Source organism: Ascaphus truei, chromosome 12, assembly GCF_040206685.1.
Source record: "Ascaphus truei isolate aAscTru1 chromosome 12, aAscTru1.hap1, whole genome shotgun sequence".
NCBI classification, from domain to species: Eukaryota; Metazoa; Chordata; class Amphibia; order Anura; family Ascaphidae; genus Ascaphus; species Ascaphus truei.
In genome coordinates, this window is record NC_134494.1 from 2130446 (window position 1) to 2149384 (window position 18939).

General features: G+C 40.9%; 2 protein-coding genes across 2 annotated transcripts in view; one reads left to right on the forward strand and one right to left on the reverse strand.

The window, feature by feature from the left end:
* Window positions 1-18939, reverse strand: part of LOC142464322 (uncharacterized) — a 237333-nt gene that overhangs the window by 83408 nt on the left and 134986 nt on the right. The gene's annotated exons all lie outside the window — the stretch shown is intronic.
* Window positions 1-18939, forward strand: part of LOC142464324 (uncharacterized) — a 64743-nt gene that overhangs the window by 18842 nt on the left and 26962 nt on the right. The window contains 3 exon segments of the mRNA XM_075567818.1: window positions 4071-5056; window positions 5058-5086; window positions 7431-7521. Of these exon segments, the coding sequence (XP_075423933.1) occupies window positions 4320-5056; window positions 5058-5086; window positions 7431-7521 (857 nt within the window). The 5' untranslated portion in view covers window positions 4071-4319.

Consider the following 18939-nt stretch of genomic DNA (forward strand, 5'->3'; position numbering starts at 1 on the left):
CAGATTTTAATAAACTGAAGTCTAATCTACCATTAATACAATGGGATGATGTTTTTGCAGGGAAAAATGTAGAAGATAAATGGGCAGTCTTTAAAACATTGTTAGAAAACCACACTTATCAGTGTGTACCCTTGGGTAATATGTATAAAAGAAATAAGTCAAAACCAATGTGGCTAAATAAACAGGTAGAGGAGGAAATGGACAAGAAGAGGAAGGAGTTTAGATTCTATAAGTCAGAAGGGACGGAGACATCGTATCAGAATTATAAGGAATCTAACAAAAATTCTAAAAGGGCAATCAAATTAGCAAAAATGGATAATGAAAAAATGATTGCAATAGAAAGTAAGGCCAACCCTAAAAAGTTCTTTAAGTACCTTAATAACAAAAAAATGAGAAAAGAAAATATAGGACCCTTTCAGTGTGAGATGGGTAGGCAGATTATTGGAGATAAGGAAAAAGCTGAGGTATTAAACACATTCTTTGCCTCTGTGTTTACCAGGGAAGAATCAAGTTCAATAGTAGTGCCGCAGGAGGAAGCCACAACCTCCATATTAATAAACAATTGGTTAACTCAGGAAGAAGTTCATAAGCGACTTGAAAAAATGAAAGTAAATAAGGCACCTGGCCCCGATGGCATACATCCAAGAGTTCTCAAGGAGTTAAGCTCAGTAATAGCAAAACCATTATATATAATATTCAAGGACTCCATTTCCACAGATTTAGTACCACAAGATTGGCGTAAAGCAGATGTGGTGCCTATATTTAAAAAGGGAGCTAGATCACAACCGGGAAATTACAGACCTGTAAGCCTGACTTCGATAGTAGGGAAACTACTTGAAGGTTTAATACGGGATAATATTCAGGAATACCTAATGGAAAACAAAATTATTAGTAATAGTCAGCATGGATTTATGAAGGATAGATCTTGCCAAACTAACCTTATTTGTTTCTTTGAGGATGTAAGTAGGAATTTAGACTTGGGTAATGCCGTTGATGTGGTCTCCTTAGATTTTGCAAAGGCTTTTGATACGGTTTCACACAAGAGGTTGGTGTACAAAATAAAGAAAATTGGACTCAGTAATAATATATGCACCTGGATTGAAAACTGGTTAAAGGACAGACAACAGAGGGTTGTCATAAATGGAACTTTTTCAGGTTGGGCTAAAGTCGTGAGTGGAGTACCTCAGGGATCGGTACTGGGACCCCTGCTTTTTAACTTGTTTATTAATGACCTTGAGGTTGGGATCCAGAGCAAAGTCTCCATCTTTGCTGATGATACTAAATTGTGTAAGGTAATAGAATCAGAGCAGGATGTAATTTCTCTTCAGAAGGACTTGGAGAGACTGGATACGTGGGCAGGTAAATGGCAGATGAGGTTTAATACAGATAAATGTAAGGTTATGCATTTGGGATGCAAGAATAAAAAGGCGACTTACAAATTAAATGGAGATATATTGGGGGAATCCTTGATGGAGAAGGATTTAGGAGTGCTTGTAGACAGCAGGCTTAGGATTGTGCCCAATGTCATGCAGTACAGTAGCTGCAAAGGCAAATAAGATCTTATTTGCATCAAACGGGCAATTGATGGAAGGGAAGTAAACATAATTATGCCCCTTTACAAAGCATTAGTAAGACCACACCTTGAATATGGAGTACAATTTTGGGCACCAATCCTAAGAAAAGACATTATGGAACTAGAGAGAGTGCAGAGAAGAGCCACCAAATTAATAAAGGGGATGGACATTCTAATTTGAGGAGAGGCTAGCTAAATTAGATTTATTTACATTAGAAAAGAGGCGTCTAAGAGGGCATATGATAACTATATACAAATATATTCAGGGGCAATACAAGGAGCTTTCAAAAGAACTATTCATCCCATGGGCAGTACAAAGGACTCGGGCCATCCCTTAAGGTTGGAGGAAAGGAAATTTCACCAGCAACAAAGGAAAGGGCTCTTTACAGTAAGGGCAGTTAAAATGTGGAATTCATTACCCATGGAGACTGTGATGGCAGATACAATAGATTTGTTCAAAAAAAGGTTGGACATCTTTTTTGATGGGAAAGGTATGCAGGGATATACCAAATAAGTATACATGGGAAGAATGTTGATCCACGGATTCATCCGATTGCCAATTCTTGGAGTCAGGAAGGAATTAATTTTTCCCCTTAATGGGGTTTTTTGTTTGCCTTCCTCTGGATCAATAAGTAAGTATAGATATAGGATAAAGTATCTGTTGTCTAAATTTAGCATAGGTTGAACTTGATGGACCTACGTCTTTTTTCAACCTCATCTACTATGTAACTATGTAACTATGTAAAGTTCATGACAGTACAATAAGAAAAAGACTGAACAAGTATGGTCTGTTTTGAAGGGTTGCCAGGCGAAAGCCCCTTCTCTCTAAAAAGAACATGGCAGCACGGCTTAAGTTTGCAAAGTTGCACCTGAACAAACCACAAGACTTCTGGAACATTGTCCTTTGGACAGAAGAGATCAAAGTGTAGATGTTTGGCCATAATGCACAGCGCCACGTTTGGCAAAAACCAAACACAGCATATCAGCACAAACACCTCATACCAACTTTCAAGCAAGGGGTAGAGGGGTGATGATTTCGGCTTGTTTTGCAGCCACAGGACCTGGTAACCTTGCAGTCATTGAGTCAACCATTATCTCCTCTTTATACCAAAGTATTCTAAAGTCAAATGTGAGGCCATCTGTCCGACAGCGAAAGCTTGGCTGAAATTGGGTCATGCAACAGGACAATGATCCCAAGCACACCAGCAAATCTCCAACAGAATGGCTGAAAAAGAAAAGAATCAAGATGTTGCAATTGCCCAGTCAATGTCCAGACCTCAACCCAATTGAAATGCTGTGGCTGGACCTTAAGAGAGCTGTGCATAAACAAATGCCCACAACCCTCAATGAACTGGAGCAACGTTGTAAAGAAGAGTGGGCCAAAATTCCTCCACAACGATGTGAGAAACTGATAGTCATACAGAAAATGATTACTTCAAGTTATTGCTGCCAAAGGTGGTTCTACAAGCTATTGAATCATAAGGTATACTTAGTTTTTCACACATGGCTTCTCCATTTTGGCTTTATTTTTGTTAAATAAATCATGACACGGTGTAATATGTCATGTGTTGTTGTTCATCAGAGGTTGTATTTACCTAATTTTAAGACCTGCTAAGGAACAGATGATTGTTATGTCATTATATATGTAAAACCATAGAATTCAATGAGGGTGTACTTTCTTTTTCACACCACTTTACAGTATATTTTATATAACAAATATAATCCACAATAAGCACTCTGATAAATAACAATTGTACAAAAAAGTCTATTAAAGACCAAGAAAATTATGAACACGAGAACTAATAAAGAAGACAGATTAAAACCAAAGTGGGAACCTAAAGAAAACCTCATATAACATAAAGCAAAAAAAAAATACAATGTAATTAGAGAGACCTAATAATAAACCAATGACATGGAAAAAAATTAAATCCGAACGAATGCACTAACACAGACAGAGGGAACTATAAGTTCCCAATGAAAGTAAAGACCTGCAGGTCTAATAAATGCACACTTAGCAAAATGACCATCAATGACCTGCAGGTCACATCATGGAGCAGAACCTCTTCAGGATGAGGAAACATGCATGCACATATAGAGGAAAGCAGAGATCCTTACAATGATAGCCAAGAAAATCCCTGCATAATAATGATATGAGGCTAATATGATAGAACATAATTTCTCTGATGAGCTGTTGTTAATGAAAAAAATCAAGAGAAAACACAAATGGGGTAATACTGTTTGTGAGTAAAATGTAAGTAGAAGATATGATAATTAGACTCACATTTTATGAGAATAATGCAGGCCTTTCGGTTATTTTGAAGTAACCAGCTTATAAAATGTAATGCGTTGTCTCTGGGAAGGCAGGATACTCCCGAAATTAAGACATAGAGACATAATTGTAAATATAACTAACATATAACAATGTCACTTTATATGATTCAGTATCTTTCACAAGTTGAATTTAATTATGTATTAAACATGTATTTTCTCACCATAGATGTATCTTCAGCACATGACTGATCTGTGAACAAGAAGCAATGTAAGAAATGTCCCAAACATCATAAATTACATGAGGCGTTAATGGAAATATGTTCTAAGGACTTCAACATTGCACAAGTCTATATGAGAATTGGAACAAGATTACAAGAAACTCGGCAGATCATTCCTATACATCAACAGCATTTTACTAACCGTACAGACACCATACTACCAGACAAGACAAGGAGAGGGTTTAAAGACCTGAGACATGACAACCTACAGTGAGACATGCAGTAATGTTATGCAGCAAATAATCCATACAGGGAAGAAATCCTATATCTGCTCTGAATGTGGGAAAAGCTTATCTCACAAAGCAGGTCTTGTTGTACACCAAAGAATCCACACAGGGGTGAAGCCGTATAACTGTTCTGAATGTGGGAAAAGCTTCAGTAAGAAATCACATCTTGTTAGACACCAAATAATACACACAGGGGTGACTCCCTATAACTGCTCTGAATGTGGGAAAAGCTTCAGTTATAAAATAAGTCTAGTTGCACACCAAATAATCCACACAGGGAAGAAACCCTATAACTGCTCTGAATGTGGTGAAAATTTCAGTAATAAATCACATCTTGCTACGCACAAAGGAATCCATCCCGGGATGAAGCCTTATAATTGCTCTGAATGTGAGTATAGCTTCAGTCGTAAAACAAGTCTAGTTACACACCAAAGAGTCCACACAGGTGTGAAGCCCTATAACTGCTCTGAATGTGAGAAAAGCTTCAGCCATAAAGCAAGTCTGGTTATACACAAAAGAATCCACACAGGGGTGACTCCCTTTAAGTGCTCTGAATGTTGGAAAATCTTCCGTAAGAAATCGCATCTTATTAGACATGAAAGAATCCATACCGGGATGAAGCCCTATAACTGCTCTGAATGTGAGAAAAGCTTCAGTCGGAAATCGCATCTGGTTAGACACCAAAGAATCCACACAGCGGTGAAGCCTTAACTGCTATGAATGTGAGAAAAGCTTCAGTAAGAAATCACTAAGTGAATTATCTTGTGTTTGAAAAGATGTTAAGTCTCCCTGTAGCTACTAAATATACAAAATACCATTAAAAAAAAACCACACACAATAAATAGAAAAACAGTAGAAAAAACAAGGGGAGCGCGAATCAGGAACACAGCCACAAATAATAATAATAATATATGTGATCAAAACATTAAATACTATAATAGAGAGAATGCACTATTAATTGGTGACCCGAAAGATTAGAGGTCTGCGATCAGAGATTAATATGACACCAATGTGGTGGAAATATGGTGGTAAAATAAAATAAAACTATTTCAAATACTCATACGGGCTAGTGTGAGTACAAACTCGTCAGGGTTTTAACTCTGTAGAGGGGCTTCTCCTGGAGACACACACCTCCCGCCAGACCGCTACACAGATCCAGTTGGTTGTTTGTCCACCGGAGGTTTCCGAAGCCAGGAAGTGAGAGGTGCGTTTCAGACTGTAGTGTGCGTTCCAACACTTCAGCGTGCTGCAGACGCGGAAGAGAAGGAGTCGCCAGCGCAGAGAAGACCTCCAGAACCTGTCTATAGCCACCGAATGTATGTACGTGCTGTTTAGCCTTTTTATCATTATTAAATAAGTGTTTACTATACCTGTATTCTCCATTTGCATTTTGGGGTGATCTGGAGTTTTTTGATGACCTGAGTGCTGTGTAGCTGCCAGAAATTTAACGTGCAGTCCCAGGATGATCCTTTCTACAGAGTTTAAACCCCGATAGGATTTTACTCACACAGGCCCGTGTGAGTATATACGTTCATATATTTTAAAGTCTACCATTCCCCATTTCATGCCATTACTATATATAGCTATGTATACTCAGATTTTTATTATATTTTTTGGGTTACCTCGATGCCCTGAGGACTTGTGTGCTGTGTAGCGGTCTGTCGGGAGGTGTGTGTCTCCAGGAGAAGCCCCTCTACAGAGTTAAAACCCGATGAGTTTGTACTCACACTAATCGCCAAGAAGTCTGTCCTGCGCTTCAGTGTATGTGGGTAGGTCACTTGAATATTTCAGACACTGGGGCAGTGTGCGAGGGAGCTCAGCATGGCTACGGAGTTGACCGGTGCAGGGGGATATACAATCTTACCTCACCTGCATGTCCGGTCTGGGACCCGCTCACCTCGGCTGCTCCTGCGAGCCGCCGTCTGGAGTGTCAGGATACAAGAGAAGTTTCGGCGCAACTGCGCATGCCTGAGTCAGTGAAGCTCCCGGATGTTCTTCAAACAACTTTATTGTTTCTCCCCTCAGAGGGGGAGATTGCGGTGTAGCCCTTGTGTGTCATTGTTTCAATAAAGTTGTTTGAAGAACATCCGGGAGCTTCACTGACTCAGGCATGCGCAGTTGCGCCGAAACTTCTCTTGTATCTTGTACTCACACTAGCCCGTGTGAGTATTTGAAATAGTTTTATTTTATTTTACCACCATATTTCCACCACATTGGTGTCATATTAATCTCTGATCACAGACCTCTAATCTTTCGGGTCACCAATTAATAGTGCATTCTCTCTATTATAGTATTTAATGTTTTGATCACATATATTATTATTATTATTTGTGGCTGTGTTCCTGATTCGCGCTCCCCTTATTTTTTCTACTGTTTGTCATGTCTCAGGGAGGAAAGGTTATCTCCCTCATAGGGTTGTGAGTTGCGGGCGGTGGATCCCTAGACGTTCATACCACACGAAGAAGGGGACACGGGTTCTCCGAAATTGGTAACAATTTTCCACTTATTCATCCCTCCCTATCAATAGTGATAGGTTTTTCTTTAGAGAGCGCCCAGGCACTTTTTGTCTCTACAATAAAAAGAAAAACATTCTAGGGAGAGGACAATTGCCAAAGCTCACCTTGATATGCAGGTTTTTTTTGCAGTAACACTGATTGCATAGGTTGCTGTGGCATACTGTACATAGGCATGCGTTGTACGTTAATGGAGTTATTTACTGTTAAAGTGCTAATCAAGAGAACAAAGGACAGCTATATATATATATATATATAGATATATATACACACACACAATCACTGTTCGACAAATCCGGTCAACACGGACGATAGGATTTTGGCTGCTAGCGTCTTACAATTCCCCTGCTCAAATTTTTTTTCCCCGGATCGAAAAAAATCAATTAAAAAATCCCCCTACCTCATTGGGCAGACGCGTGTTGGCGTGCTGCCAGGACTTTTTTTTTTTTTTTGCACGCCGGCACCCGGGAGACGTCAACGCGGCCCTCGACTCCCTCTTCAAAGAGAGCCTAAGATAACCGCAGGACCCACAGAGACCCGCTAACCCAGGCCCCGTCTTGCCCTGCAGCGGATCCCGGACAGTCCTCAGTGCCACAGCGTCCAGCCAAGTCGTGCGACCGGTGGAGAGGGGACAAAGGCCGAATACCGGCAGAGGCGAGGTAAGCCGGGGAGGCGGCAACAGCTAGTTGGGCGGCGGAGATCTGACTAGGAGCTCCTGTTCCGACGCTGAAGGGCACTCTTGGCCGCTGACTAGCAGTGTACCGGTTCCCTATCCCCATGCAGAGTAAAACCTTGCTGGAACAGCTCTTGCAGGTTCAGTTGTGTGTGTGTGTGTGTGTGTGTGTGTGTGTGTCACGCCCAGTCAGTCATAGTCGGTCACTCACCCAGTCAGTCAGTCAGTCAAACACCCAGTCGGTCAGTCAAGTGTCAGTCACCCACTGTCACAGTAGACCAGGGCTTACCAACACTTTAATACGGGATTCTGGATTGAGCACACAAGATGAGTAAATAAATTGTAATTTATTTCCTTTTAAGACAAACACAATACTTCACAATTACAGTCAATATACACTTACTGGGATGGGGAAACAAAATAAAATGTTCATGGAACGAAACAAAGTCTCTCGGCATCCCTGCAAGTGGGTGCGCGATGTGAGCCGTGCGACAGTCCTTGGCAAGGGGCGCAACTTGCGAGCCCTATATCTCCGCCAAACGGAAGTCTTTCATAATGTCCTTACAGGATTCGTTCGGGAATCCTTAGCTCAAACGAATTCTGGAAGAGGGGCAATTCTTTGTTATGGTGTAGTTAACCCCTCACACTACGGAACCACTGACGCTGTACTTGGACGCTTCTTGGTAAAATCTGAGATGAATCTGACTGGGACTGGGCTGCAGGCATTTTTATAGGGTTAAGGGCCCTATACCTGACATATACACCCAATCTTCTCGTGGGAATCATTTTTCCCACCTATCCTAGACTTGCCAATAACTTACAAAGAGGGCAGAAGTTGCTTCCCGTTTTGCACAGAGCATGTGCTAACCTCACACCTGAGCTACTTGGCATACCGAGCCCAACCTCTTACCTGGCGACAGCAAGTCTGGGGTTTGGCTACCAAGTGTGAAGTGCCCATACTTCACACCGGTATCTGGTACTTAACAATATCCCGGCCACCCTAATACCTAGGGTCTCTGAGGCTTTTCAACTCTGGACTTCTCTTAGACACTGGGGCACCACCTTAGCAGGGTGCCCTTTGAAATCCATAGATGAAAAAATCCCTCAGCTCATTCATCCATAACATATGGGCATGTTAATGGCTTCATTGCCGGACCGGCAGAAAGGGGTTCCTGCCTTTGCATTTAAAACACAATTGAAATACAGTATGTTTATAAATGTATGTTCTGCATACGTAACAAATATAAAATTCATATGTATGTCCATGGCACATGTGTAACTAACTGCACTCCAAAAATTAGAGTGCTAGCTCTTTCCTAGTGCAAGTAATCCACTTAATTGAATGGGCTCTGTGATGTGGTTTGCGGTTTGACCTATAATTGGTCTGTGTTACAAGCCGGCATACAATGTATCCATGCTGGCTTTTAATCGGTAACTGCGGACACAAGCCAACAATTCAGCTCAAGTGGATAACAAGACCGCTGGATACATTTTGACAGAGGGCACTTCAGCTACACCGCAAACCACTTATCCAATTGACTTTGCGGTTTAGAGGTCTACGGCTTAGGAAGTGATACCTATGCTTCAAAGCAGCCACTTATTCACAGGAACGCGTATTCACTTAGCGCTTGGTTCAGCGCTAGAAGCTCCCCCTTGTGTCACAAATACAGTTAGCACATTTTCATTCATTCACTGTAACTGCAGCTAGCTTCTTAGCTGCAAAAAAGGGACAAAAAAGATAGTGTAGGGGAAAACATGATATTATGGGGACAATACAGTTTAACCCCTTCAGTCCCAACAGGGACTAGGGTTAACCAGCCGGGCATAATACTTTTATTATTGGCTTGGTTAACCCTCTCCCGCCATACCCATCCAGTCAGTTAGTCATCCACCCAGTCAGTCAGACACCCACCCAGACTGGTCACACACTCACACACACAATTCTTATTAGGAATTTATTCAATTATTTTAAAGTGGGGCAGGGCTAGGTGCCGAGTAGATTTTTTTTTTTTTTGGTTCGGCGATTAGATTTTTGGGTTATTTGTCGACGTGTGTGTGTGTGTGTGTGTGTGTGTGTGTGTGTGTGTGTGTGTGTGTGTGTGTGTGTGTGTGTGTGTGTGTGTGTGTGTGTGTGTGTGTAAAACACAATAGGTGCTGACAGTTCCTAAGAATAAAGGATCTTCCTTATGGTGTTAAATTAAGGGATAAAACCCTCTAGGATTTAAATAAGGGTATATAATAAACAATTCAGCTAGCGCTCTTACCTGTGCATACAATAAATATATAATATGCAATAAAATATAAGTATCGTTACCTCAAATTATGAAAACCTTTAATACATATATAAGTTCAAATAGGTCAAATTACAATAAAATCAGAGTCCAAACCAGTCCATGCTTCTTTAAACTGGATCTAACCCTCATGTCCGAAGAGAACTATAGAAACAAAAGAAAAGAAAAAAGCGCAAGACCCATAGTGCAGTATGGTCAGTTTTATGTGAAGAAATACAGTTAAAAACACTTACAAAAGTAAGTTGGTATTGGGCACATCAATATGTGAGGTAGTCTGAATTGGAGTATCCACCGGAACAGACGCTGTCCTTTTTGCTACATTATTATGTATTGAATGTAATATATATCCAATTTGTTGTTTTAATGATCCTTTATAAGCACTTTATTTAGTACATTTAGTGCTTGTAATTCATAGCTGTTGCTCTAAGGAATAACAGTGGTGTCTGACTTATAAAGGAGTTAACAAATAACTCGGAAACCATTAGTAGGTGTTACCTCCACAACATTAATGTTTTTAAATTATATTTATTAATAAAGATTTAATTATATTAAGTCAGTATCTATTTATGCATTTCATCACTGGATATACCAGGGACAACCGCTATGGGTGCTAATCATATACTGTTTTCTATTTGTGGTTAGCCGGAGTAAGCAACTATATATATATATATATATATATATATATATATATATATATATATATATATATATATATATATATATATATATATATATATATATATATATATATATATATATATATATATATATATATATGTGTGTGTGTGTACAATAGCAACCTTGCAGCTATAGCTCCCCTGATGAAGAGGAGAAACTCCGAAACACGTAGGGCCTTATCGGCTAAGGTTGCCCACGAGTCTGAATACTTTTGGGAGTACACAGAGACCAGTTTGTTTGATCCACGGGGGATTTACTATCGGCTGAAGCCCAACCCCTGACTGACGGCTTGCGAGAGGTACGTGCTGATGTCACAAGCCAAGTGATGCGGAAGCGGAACCATGCTGGTATCGAGAGGAGGGTAACAGTGACTGAGAGGAAACTCCCGGCAGGAAAGCAAAGAGGACTGCATCTGTTCCGGTGGATACTCCAATTCAGACTACCTAACATATTGATGTGCCCAATACCAACTTACTTTTGTAAGTGTTTTCAACTGTATTTCTTCACATAAAACTGACCATACTGCACTATGTGTGCATTATACACCCATATGGTTCTGTTAACTTTGTACTTTTAATGAAAACATTGATTTTTGACCTCAATTAGCAACATACAGTATATTCAATAAGCATGTAAAATTACTAGTCATTTAAAATGTAAAATACCTACATTTTAATTATAGGAAAAATAGGAATATTTTTTTCATTGGTTTGAAGATTATATGGAAGATTATTTATCCAACTTTACCAGATTCAAAAATAGCACCAAAATTAGCAAAAGAGAACAGCAGCTGATTGCAATGTTACAATTCTGATACATCAAGAAAAATGTAAGGCGGGTTTGGCCTGAAGACTGATTAATAACTTCCTCCTCCTTCTGTATTCCTTCCTGATAGTTATTCCTTTTCAAACATGGCTTTGCAATCCACTGATTCAGGAAATTTATGATAAAAAATTGATTATTCCTTTTTCTTGGACCTTTAAAAAGATGTGAGACCTACGACTGTACTCACGCCATTCTAGGGGTAGAATTAAGGAACATAAATACACTGACGTGGACCGACAGGTGATGGCTAGTAAAAAAAGTTAGGGAATAAACAGGCTAAACTAATTCCAGGAGCAGCCCGTGAGGGGGAATAGTCAGATTAGTCTTTGTAAGGCAGAATGATTCCTTCCAAGGGGTACTCTGTTTTGTGAGTCGTTAGGGTACTGATCAGGAACATTATCTTGAGTTTTGCCATGTTTATATCCCAGTTTGATATGTTACTTTTATGGCTGAAGCACTTCTCCTTTATCTGCAGTATATGACTCACGTGTATTACTGCTGTGAAGAGCTCTGTATATTAATGGCACTATATAAATAAAAAACAGAATAAATGCTGCACACCATAAACTGAAAAATCTAATGATACTTGCTGTTACCGGTGCTCCTGATCCAGGGGGGTCCCTGTGAAAGACTCCAAAGTCAACAAAAAACGGAGGGTTCAGGGCTCTACGGATTTAAAAAAATTTATTAATCAAATGCACAACGTTTCAACCATCAAAAAGTGGTCTTTCTCAAGTGAAGATAACAACAACAGTGAAATGTTCAACATATATAGTGATGAGCGTTCGCGCATGCGCAGTTGATGGGATACCGAGATCCCCTGATGTGGAGGTCATATGACTCTCTGGGAGGTGGGACTGTCTACAGATGACGTCATCTGAAGACGATGAAGACCCGGATGAGCGCCTGCAAGTGCAATACAACATGGACAGAGACATTACACTGGGGAGTTACTGGATGTTTTCTACGTATTTTCACCTGCGTTGGGGACTACATATGTTGGACATTTCACTGTTGTTATCTTCACTTGACAAAGACCACTTTTTGATGGTTGAAACGTGCATTTGATTAATAAATTCTTTAAAATCCGTAGAGCCCTGAACCCTCCGTTTTTTGTTTACTATATAAATAAAGACATACAGCAGCGGCAGCTTTTATTCGAGTAAAAGCCGCCGGCTGCATGCGTCTGGGAAGCGGGTAGCCGCGGCGCGTGGCGGCGCACTGTGACGTCACAGTAACATGCGCGCCCGGCTTCCCCGTCTTCCCCGGCTTCCGCAGGCTTCCCCGACACCCCTGGAGATCAAATGAAGGTAAGCGGGGGTGCGGGGAAGCAGAGCGGCATAGCAGGAGCCTTGTACGGGGTCGGGAAGGGATTTAAATTGCGCGCGAAGTGGAGGGGGGGTGCGTGGGGGAAACGCGGCGGCGCGCGGTTGTTACTGGCGGCAGCTGGGGTAGATCCCGGCTTGCCGGCGGCATTCAGTGCAATAAAAGATGTCGCTACTGTACATACTGTACATGCATTAGTAAATAGGAAGGAGCTGTCTATTTCTGCAATATTTCGTATATCCAACGGGTGGCAGTAGAGTTCAGTTTTTTTCATAGTGTCTGTGTTAGCACTGTATCTGTTCTTGTATAGGGCGCTAAATCCGTGGGAGATGCAAAGTAACCCCGGAAGAAGCAGAGCGAATCAGCCAAAACGTACGTCGGGTCACGTGGTGGCGTGTGACATCACACGCCATGAGCAGCCAACAGCAAGGCAGCAGAGGAGAATATATATTTTATAAAAGCCTGCGTTTCAAACAGCTGATGCACCAAAGATACAACAGCACGGACCATGCATCAACGTGACACTTTGCATCTCCTGCAGATTTACTACTCCAGCTCCTACTGTATACGCAACAGAGGTTTGCAGCACAACCACTGCAATGACCACTATACAAGTGATAGAGAACTGGATAATAAAGATCATCCCTTAGGTGCATCAGAGTCCATGAAAGAGTCGCTGCCAGAACAGTGTAATAGTGATGAGGAAACTTGTGAAAGCAGCTGGCCCAGCATAGGGCACCAAATGTTGCTTAACTCACGGTTGTGGGGAGTAGTGAAGTGTGGATCTTTTCCTCAGCGTCTCTGGCCGTGGCGTTGCACCGCCAACCCCACCGCAGCTGGAAGTCTGGTGGGGCGGTCACGCGACCGGCGGTGTCCTCCTCACTGGATGATGAGAGCGGGCCGTGAAGTTCCACGCCAGCTGAGCTTCCAGTCCTGGCAGTGAAGCCGTTAGCTCCGGTGTGCAGGCAGCATGCTGTAGGGTGGTCACGTGACCGGCAGCTCTCCCCTCCGTGGGCGGCGACTCAGTGGCGTGCAGTCCAGCAAACAAAACTGTATGAAGTCCTCCAGCAGCAGCAGGAGAAATCGCGGAGCACAGCCAAATAAACAGGACAGGGTAAACGTGGGTGGTGACTTCAAGAAGGTTTATTGAACAGACAGGTACAGATACAGGATCATCTAACGCGTTTCAGCCCGAGGGCCTTTGTCAAAGAATGATCAAGCAGCATGGGGAACACATACATATAGGTTGTGTTAACACAGAACACCTGCACAAGATACAGATCAGGTGGGGTTAAGTGATCAACAACATACCCATATATGGGGGTTAATAAAAGACGTTTAAAAACAAGGTAGTGCCAGCAAAGCATGATCTTATTTCAACATCTAGACAATGTTGATCAAAGTAACATATTATCAATATAATAGAAAACACTTGAATGGTGTCAATAGATATACAGATGCTTATTTGGCTCAGAATAAAAATGTAACAAAAACATAAAAACAAACAGTTGTCTGGTGTCAATTATTTTGATTAAATCTATAATACATCACAATGTGGATATCTCTGTTTGAATGGTTATTAGATGTACAAGATGAGCAAGATGTATATGGTGTAATACTGTATAAATCATTACTGAACTGGTTGAATGTCTAACCTTGAAAAAGAACAGATAGGGAGGGGGGGGAGAGGGGGGGGAGGGGGAAGGGGAGGGGTATGAAGGAGGAGGGAGGGGGGGGGGAGGGGGGGGATGAAGGGGGAAAGGGAAGGGGGGGGGAAGAGGGGGTGGGGAGGGGGGGGTTGAACTGAGGAACCTATAACAAGATATAGATAACAATACTTAGTCATGTAAAAAGTGCTGTAATTCCCAGTCAACATTTAGACCGTTTGGTTGCAATGTATCTAGCTGAAAAATCCATTGCATTTCCATTTTATTCAATCTATTGAGACGGTCTCCTCCTCTGATGTATGTTGGAATATGTATAATACCAAAGAATCTAAAATTCTTTATACCACCATTGGGGCAGTTTGCAAAATGTTTGGATACTGGGTGAAATAGGTCTTTTTTAAGTATCAGTCTGACATGTTCAGATATTCTGATATGAAGTGGGCGGATGGTTCTGCCGATGTATTTGGCATTACAGCCACACTGTATAGCATACACCACATAACTTGTGTGACAATTAATGAATGTGGGGATTCTATAATTGGACACTGTAGACACTGTAGCTATTCTTTTGGTAGGAACTGCATATTGGCAGCATTTACAAAACCCGCATTTAAAGAACCCTTTGGGTATAGTCGAAATACGTGTTGTGGGTGAGGACTGGAAAAGGCTTCTAAAAAGGGATGTAGCCAGGGTATTGGCTTTTTTAATGCAAATCTAGGTTTTTGTACATAGGGTTCTAGCTCTGGATCTAGTTTTAGTATGTTCCAGTGTTTGGATATGATGTACCTAATCTGTGATGCCTGTCTGCTAAACTTGGTTATGAACAGGGGGTTCTCTTCAAAGGAAGTTTTATTCCGCAATTTTTTCTTTTTCCTTTTTAGTAACGCAGATCTTTTAGTACAATCCGCGTATACAAAGGCCTGTTCTATATCCATGTTAGAGTAACCTCTGTCAGCAAATTTAAGGCTAAGGTTCTTAGAGTGTTGGAGAAAATTGTTTTGATCCGAGCATAATCTTTTGTAGCGCAAAAATTGCCCTTTGGGTATCCCTCGGATCATAGATCTCGGATGGCAGCTCTTAGCATAAAGGTAAGAATTTCTTGAGTGGGGTTTGGTGGTTATATCAGTGGAGATCATGGATTCTGGGTCACCATGGAGTGTCACATCTAGGAAATTGATGTGTTTGGGGTCAGTATTGAATGTAAAGTGTAAATCTAAATCATTAATATTCAAAGTGTCAATGAAAGTGTGCAGAGTGTCAAGTGCGCCATCCCAAATAAAAAACAAATCTATATAGCGCTTGTAGAATATAATATTAGAACGAAAAATATTGGTGTCACCGAAAATGTGTGTGCTCTCCCATAGGCCCATAAAAAGGTTGGCATATGAGGGCGCAAATGACGTCCCCATAGCTGTACCCCGTGTCTGAAGATAGAAAAGTGAGTCAAATAAAAAATAGTTGTGAGTCAATAAGAATAAAATAGAGTCATTGATAAAAGTGGTTTGTGCAGTGGAAAGAGAAGATAGTTCCAAAAAGTGATAAATGGCTTTTAGGCCGTGTTCATGTGCAATGATTGTATATAGTGATGTGACATCCATGGTGACCCACCTGTAGCTATCTTTCCAAACAACATTCTCCAACTCAATCAGTAATGCAGTAGTGTCTTGTAGGAAGGACGGCAGTGACTGTACAATTGGCTGCAAAAAATGGTCGACATAGCGAGAGACCCCATCTCCCAAAGATCCAATGCTAGAGACGATGGGTCGCCCCGGAGGGTTCTCTAGAGACTTATGGATCTTTGGGAGATGGTGGAATATCGGTATGATGGAGAATTCACATTTAAGATATTTTCTCTCTTTGTTGCTCAGAACCTGTAGAACATCCCCAAGTTCAAGCAGTGTCTCCAATTCCTCCAAAAACCTCTTTGTAGGATCAGTTCTTAACCTAGTGTAAAATGTGTTGTCACTCAAAAGTCTAATGGCTTCATTCCTATATTTGCTGCTAGATTGGACAATGATGGCTCCCCCCTTGTTAGCATTTTTTATCACGATAGAGCTATCATTTTTTAATAATTCTAAATCAGTTTTTTCTTGTTTAGTTAGATTTTGTGTTTTATAAGCAGCCCCTGGAAAGGAGAAACCCCTTGCCAGGAGTCTCAGGTATCTATCAACCAGACATTCAAACGTGGAGATACATGATCCCTTTGAACTGTTTGGAATGAAGGAAGACCGTGTTTTTAATCCTGAGTCAACGTGACCAAAAAAGGGGGGGGATTCTATTTGTGCATCTGTACTACATTCCTCAAAAAGTGTATGCATATCTATATTAAAGGCATGTTCTTGGAAAGTACACACATCCCTATTGTACAACACATTAGCGGGCTCAGTTTCATCAACCAATTGATTGGCTGTTGTTTGGCCCCTCTTGGAAAATAACTTTTTTAACGCCAGTTTGCGTGTATATTTTTGCAAATCTATGATTGTGTTGAAGAGATCAAAATTCTCTTGCGGTGCGAAATTTAAACCCTTATTTAGAAGCACAATTTGTTGTGGGGTAAGCGGTGTGTCAGAAATATTGATGATATTACTGAGGGAGGGATCTAGGAGTATTTTTTCCTCTTGTTGTTTGAGCCTGATGTTTTCTCTGCTCTTTTTCCCCTTCTACACCCTTTCCGTTTTTTGACGGTGCATGTTGTGTACTGGAGAGATTGGTTTTAGATCTCTCATCTTTATGACTAGAGATATATGTATTTTTGAAATACCCATCATCAGAATCTCTGTTATCTCTAGTATTTTGTTTTGAGAAGGACACTGATGGTCTGTCCATATTGTCAGAAGAATCTGTGTCGAAGCTAGACCTTCGTTCTGTATATGGGGATTTCAAAATTGATTTAGTAATAGATTTTGAACTAGCATGGTCACTATCAGCAGACATCTTGCGAGGCGTAGATTGAAAAATTGCTCTAGGCCTGTCAAGATCTCTACCTGAACCCAATCTCTCCCAAGAGTACACTTGATTCCTATCATAATCTGATTTGTCTCTAAAAAAAATTTTTGCGCTACAAAAGATTATGCTCGGATCAAAACAATTTTCTCCAACACTCTAAGAACCTTAGCCTTAAATTTGCTGACAGAGGTTACTCTAACATGGATATAGAACAGGCCTTTGTATACGCGGATTGTACTGAAAGATCTGCGTTACTAAAAAGGAAAAAGAAAAAATTGCGGAATAAAACTTCCTTTGAAGAGAACCCCCTGTTCATAACCAAGTTTAGCAGACAGGCATCACAGATTAGGTACATCATATCCAAACACTGGAACATACTAAAACTAGATCCAGAGCTAGAACCCTATGTACAAAAACCTAGATTTGCATTAAAAAAAGCCAATACCCTGGCTACATCCCTTTCTAGAAGCCTTTTCCAGTCCTCACCCACAACACGTATTTCGACTATACCCAAAGGGTTCTTTAAATGCGGGTTTTGTAAATGCTGCCAATATGCAGTTCCTACCAAAAGAATAGCTACAGTGTCTACAGTGTCCAATTATAGAATCCCCACATTCATTAATTGTCACACAAGTTATGTGGTGTATGCTATACAGTGTGGCTGTAATGCCAAATACATCGGCAGAACCATCCGCCCACTTCATATCAGAATATCTGAACATGTCAGACTGATACTTAAAAAAGACCTATTTCACCCAGTATCCAAACATTTTGCAAACTGCCCCAATGGTGGTATAAAGAATTTTAGATTCTTTGGTATTATACATATTCCAACATACATCAGAGGAGGAGACCGTCTCAATAGATTGAATAAAATGGAAATGCAATGGATTTTTCAGCTAGATACATTGCAACCAAACGGTCTAAATGTTGACTGGGAATTACAGCACTTTTTACATGACTAAGTATTGTTATCTATATCTTGTTATAGGTTCCTCAGTTCAACCCCCCCCCCCCTCCCCACCCCCTCTTCCCCCCCCCTTCCCTTTCCCTTCATCCCCCCCCTCCCCCCCCCTCCCTCCTCCTTCATACCCCTCCCCTTCCCCCTCCCCACCCTCTCCCCCCCCCCCCTCCCTATCTGTTCTTTTTCAAGGTTAGACATTCAACCAGTTCAGTAATGATTTATATTACACCATATACATCTTGCTCATCTTGTACATCTAATAACCATTCAAACAGAGATATCCACATTGTGATGTATTATAGATTTAATCAAAATAATTGACACCAGACAACTGTTTGTTTTTATGTTTTTGTTACATTTTTATTCTGAGCCAAATAAGCATCTGTATATCTATTGACACCATTCAAGTGTTTTCTATTATATTGATAATATGTTACTTTGATCAACACTGTCTAGATGTTGAAATAAGATCATGCTTTGCTGGCACTACCTTGTTTTTAAACGTCTTTTATTAACCCCCATATATGGGTATGTTGTTGATCACTTAACCCCACCTGATCTGTATCTTGTGCAGGTGTTCTGTGTTAACACAACCTATATGTATGTGTTCCCCATGCTGCTTGATCATTCTTTGACAAAGGCCCTCGGGCTGAAACGCGTTAGATGATCCTGCAGCTGTACCTGTCTGTTCAATAAACCTTCTTGAA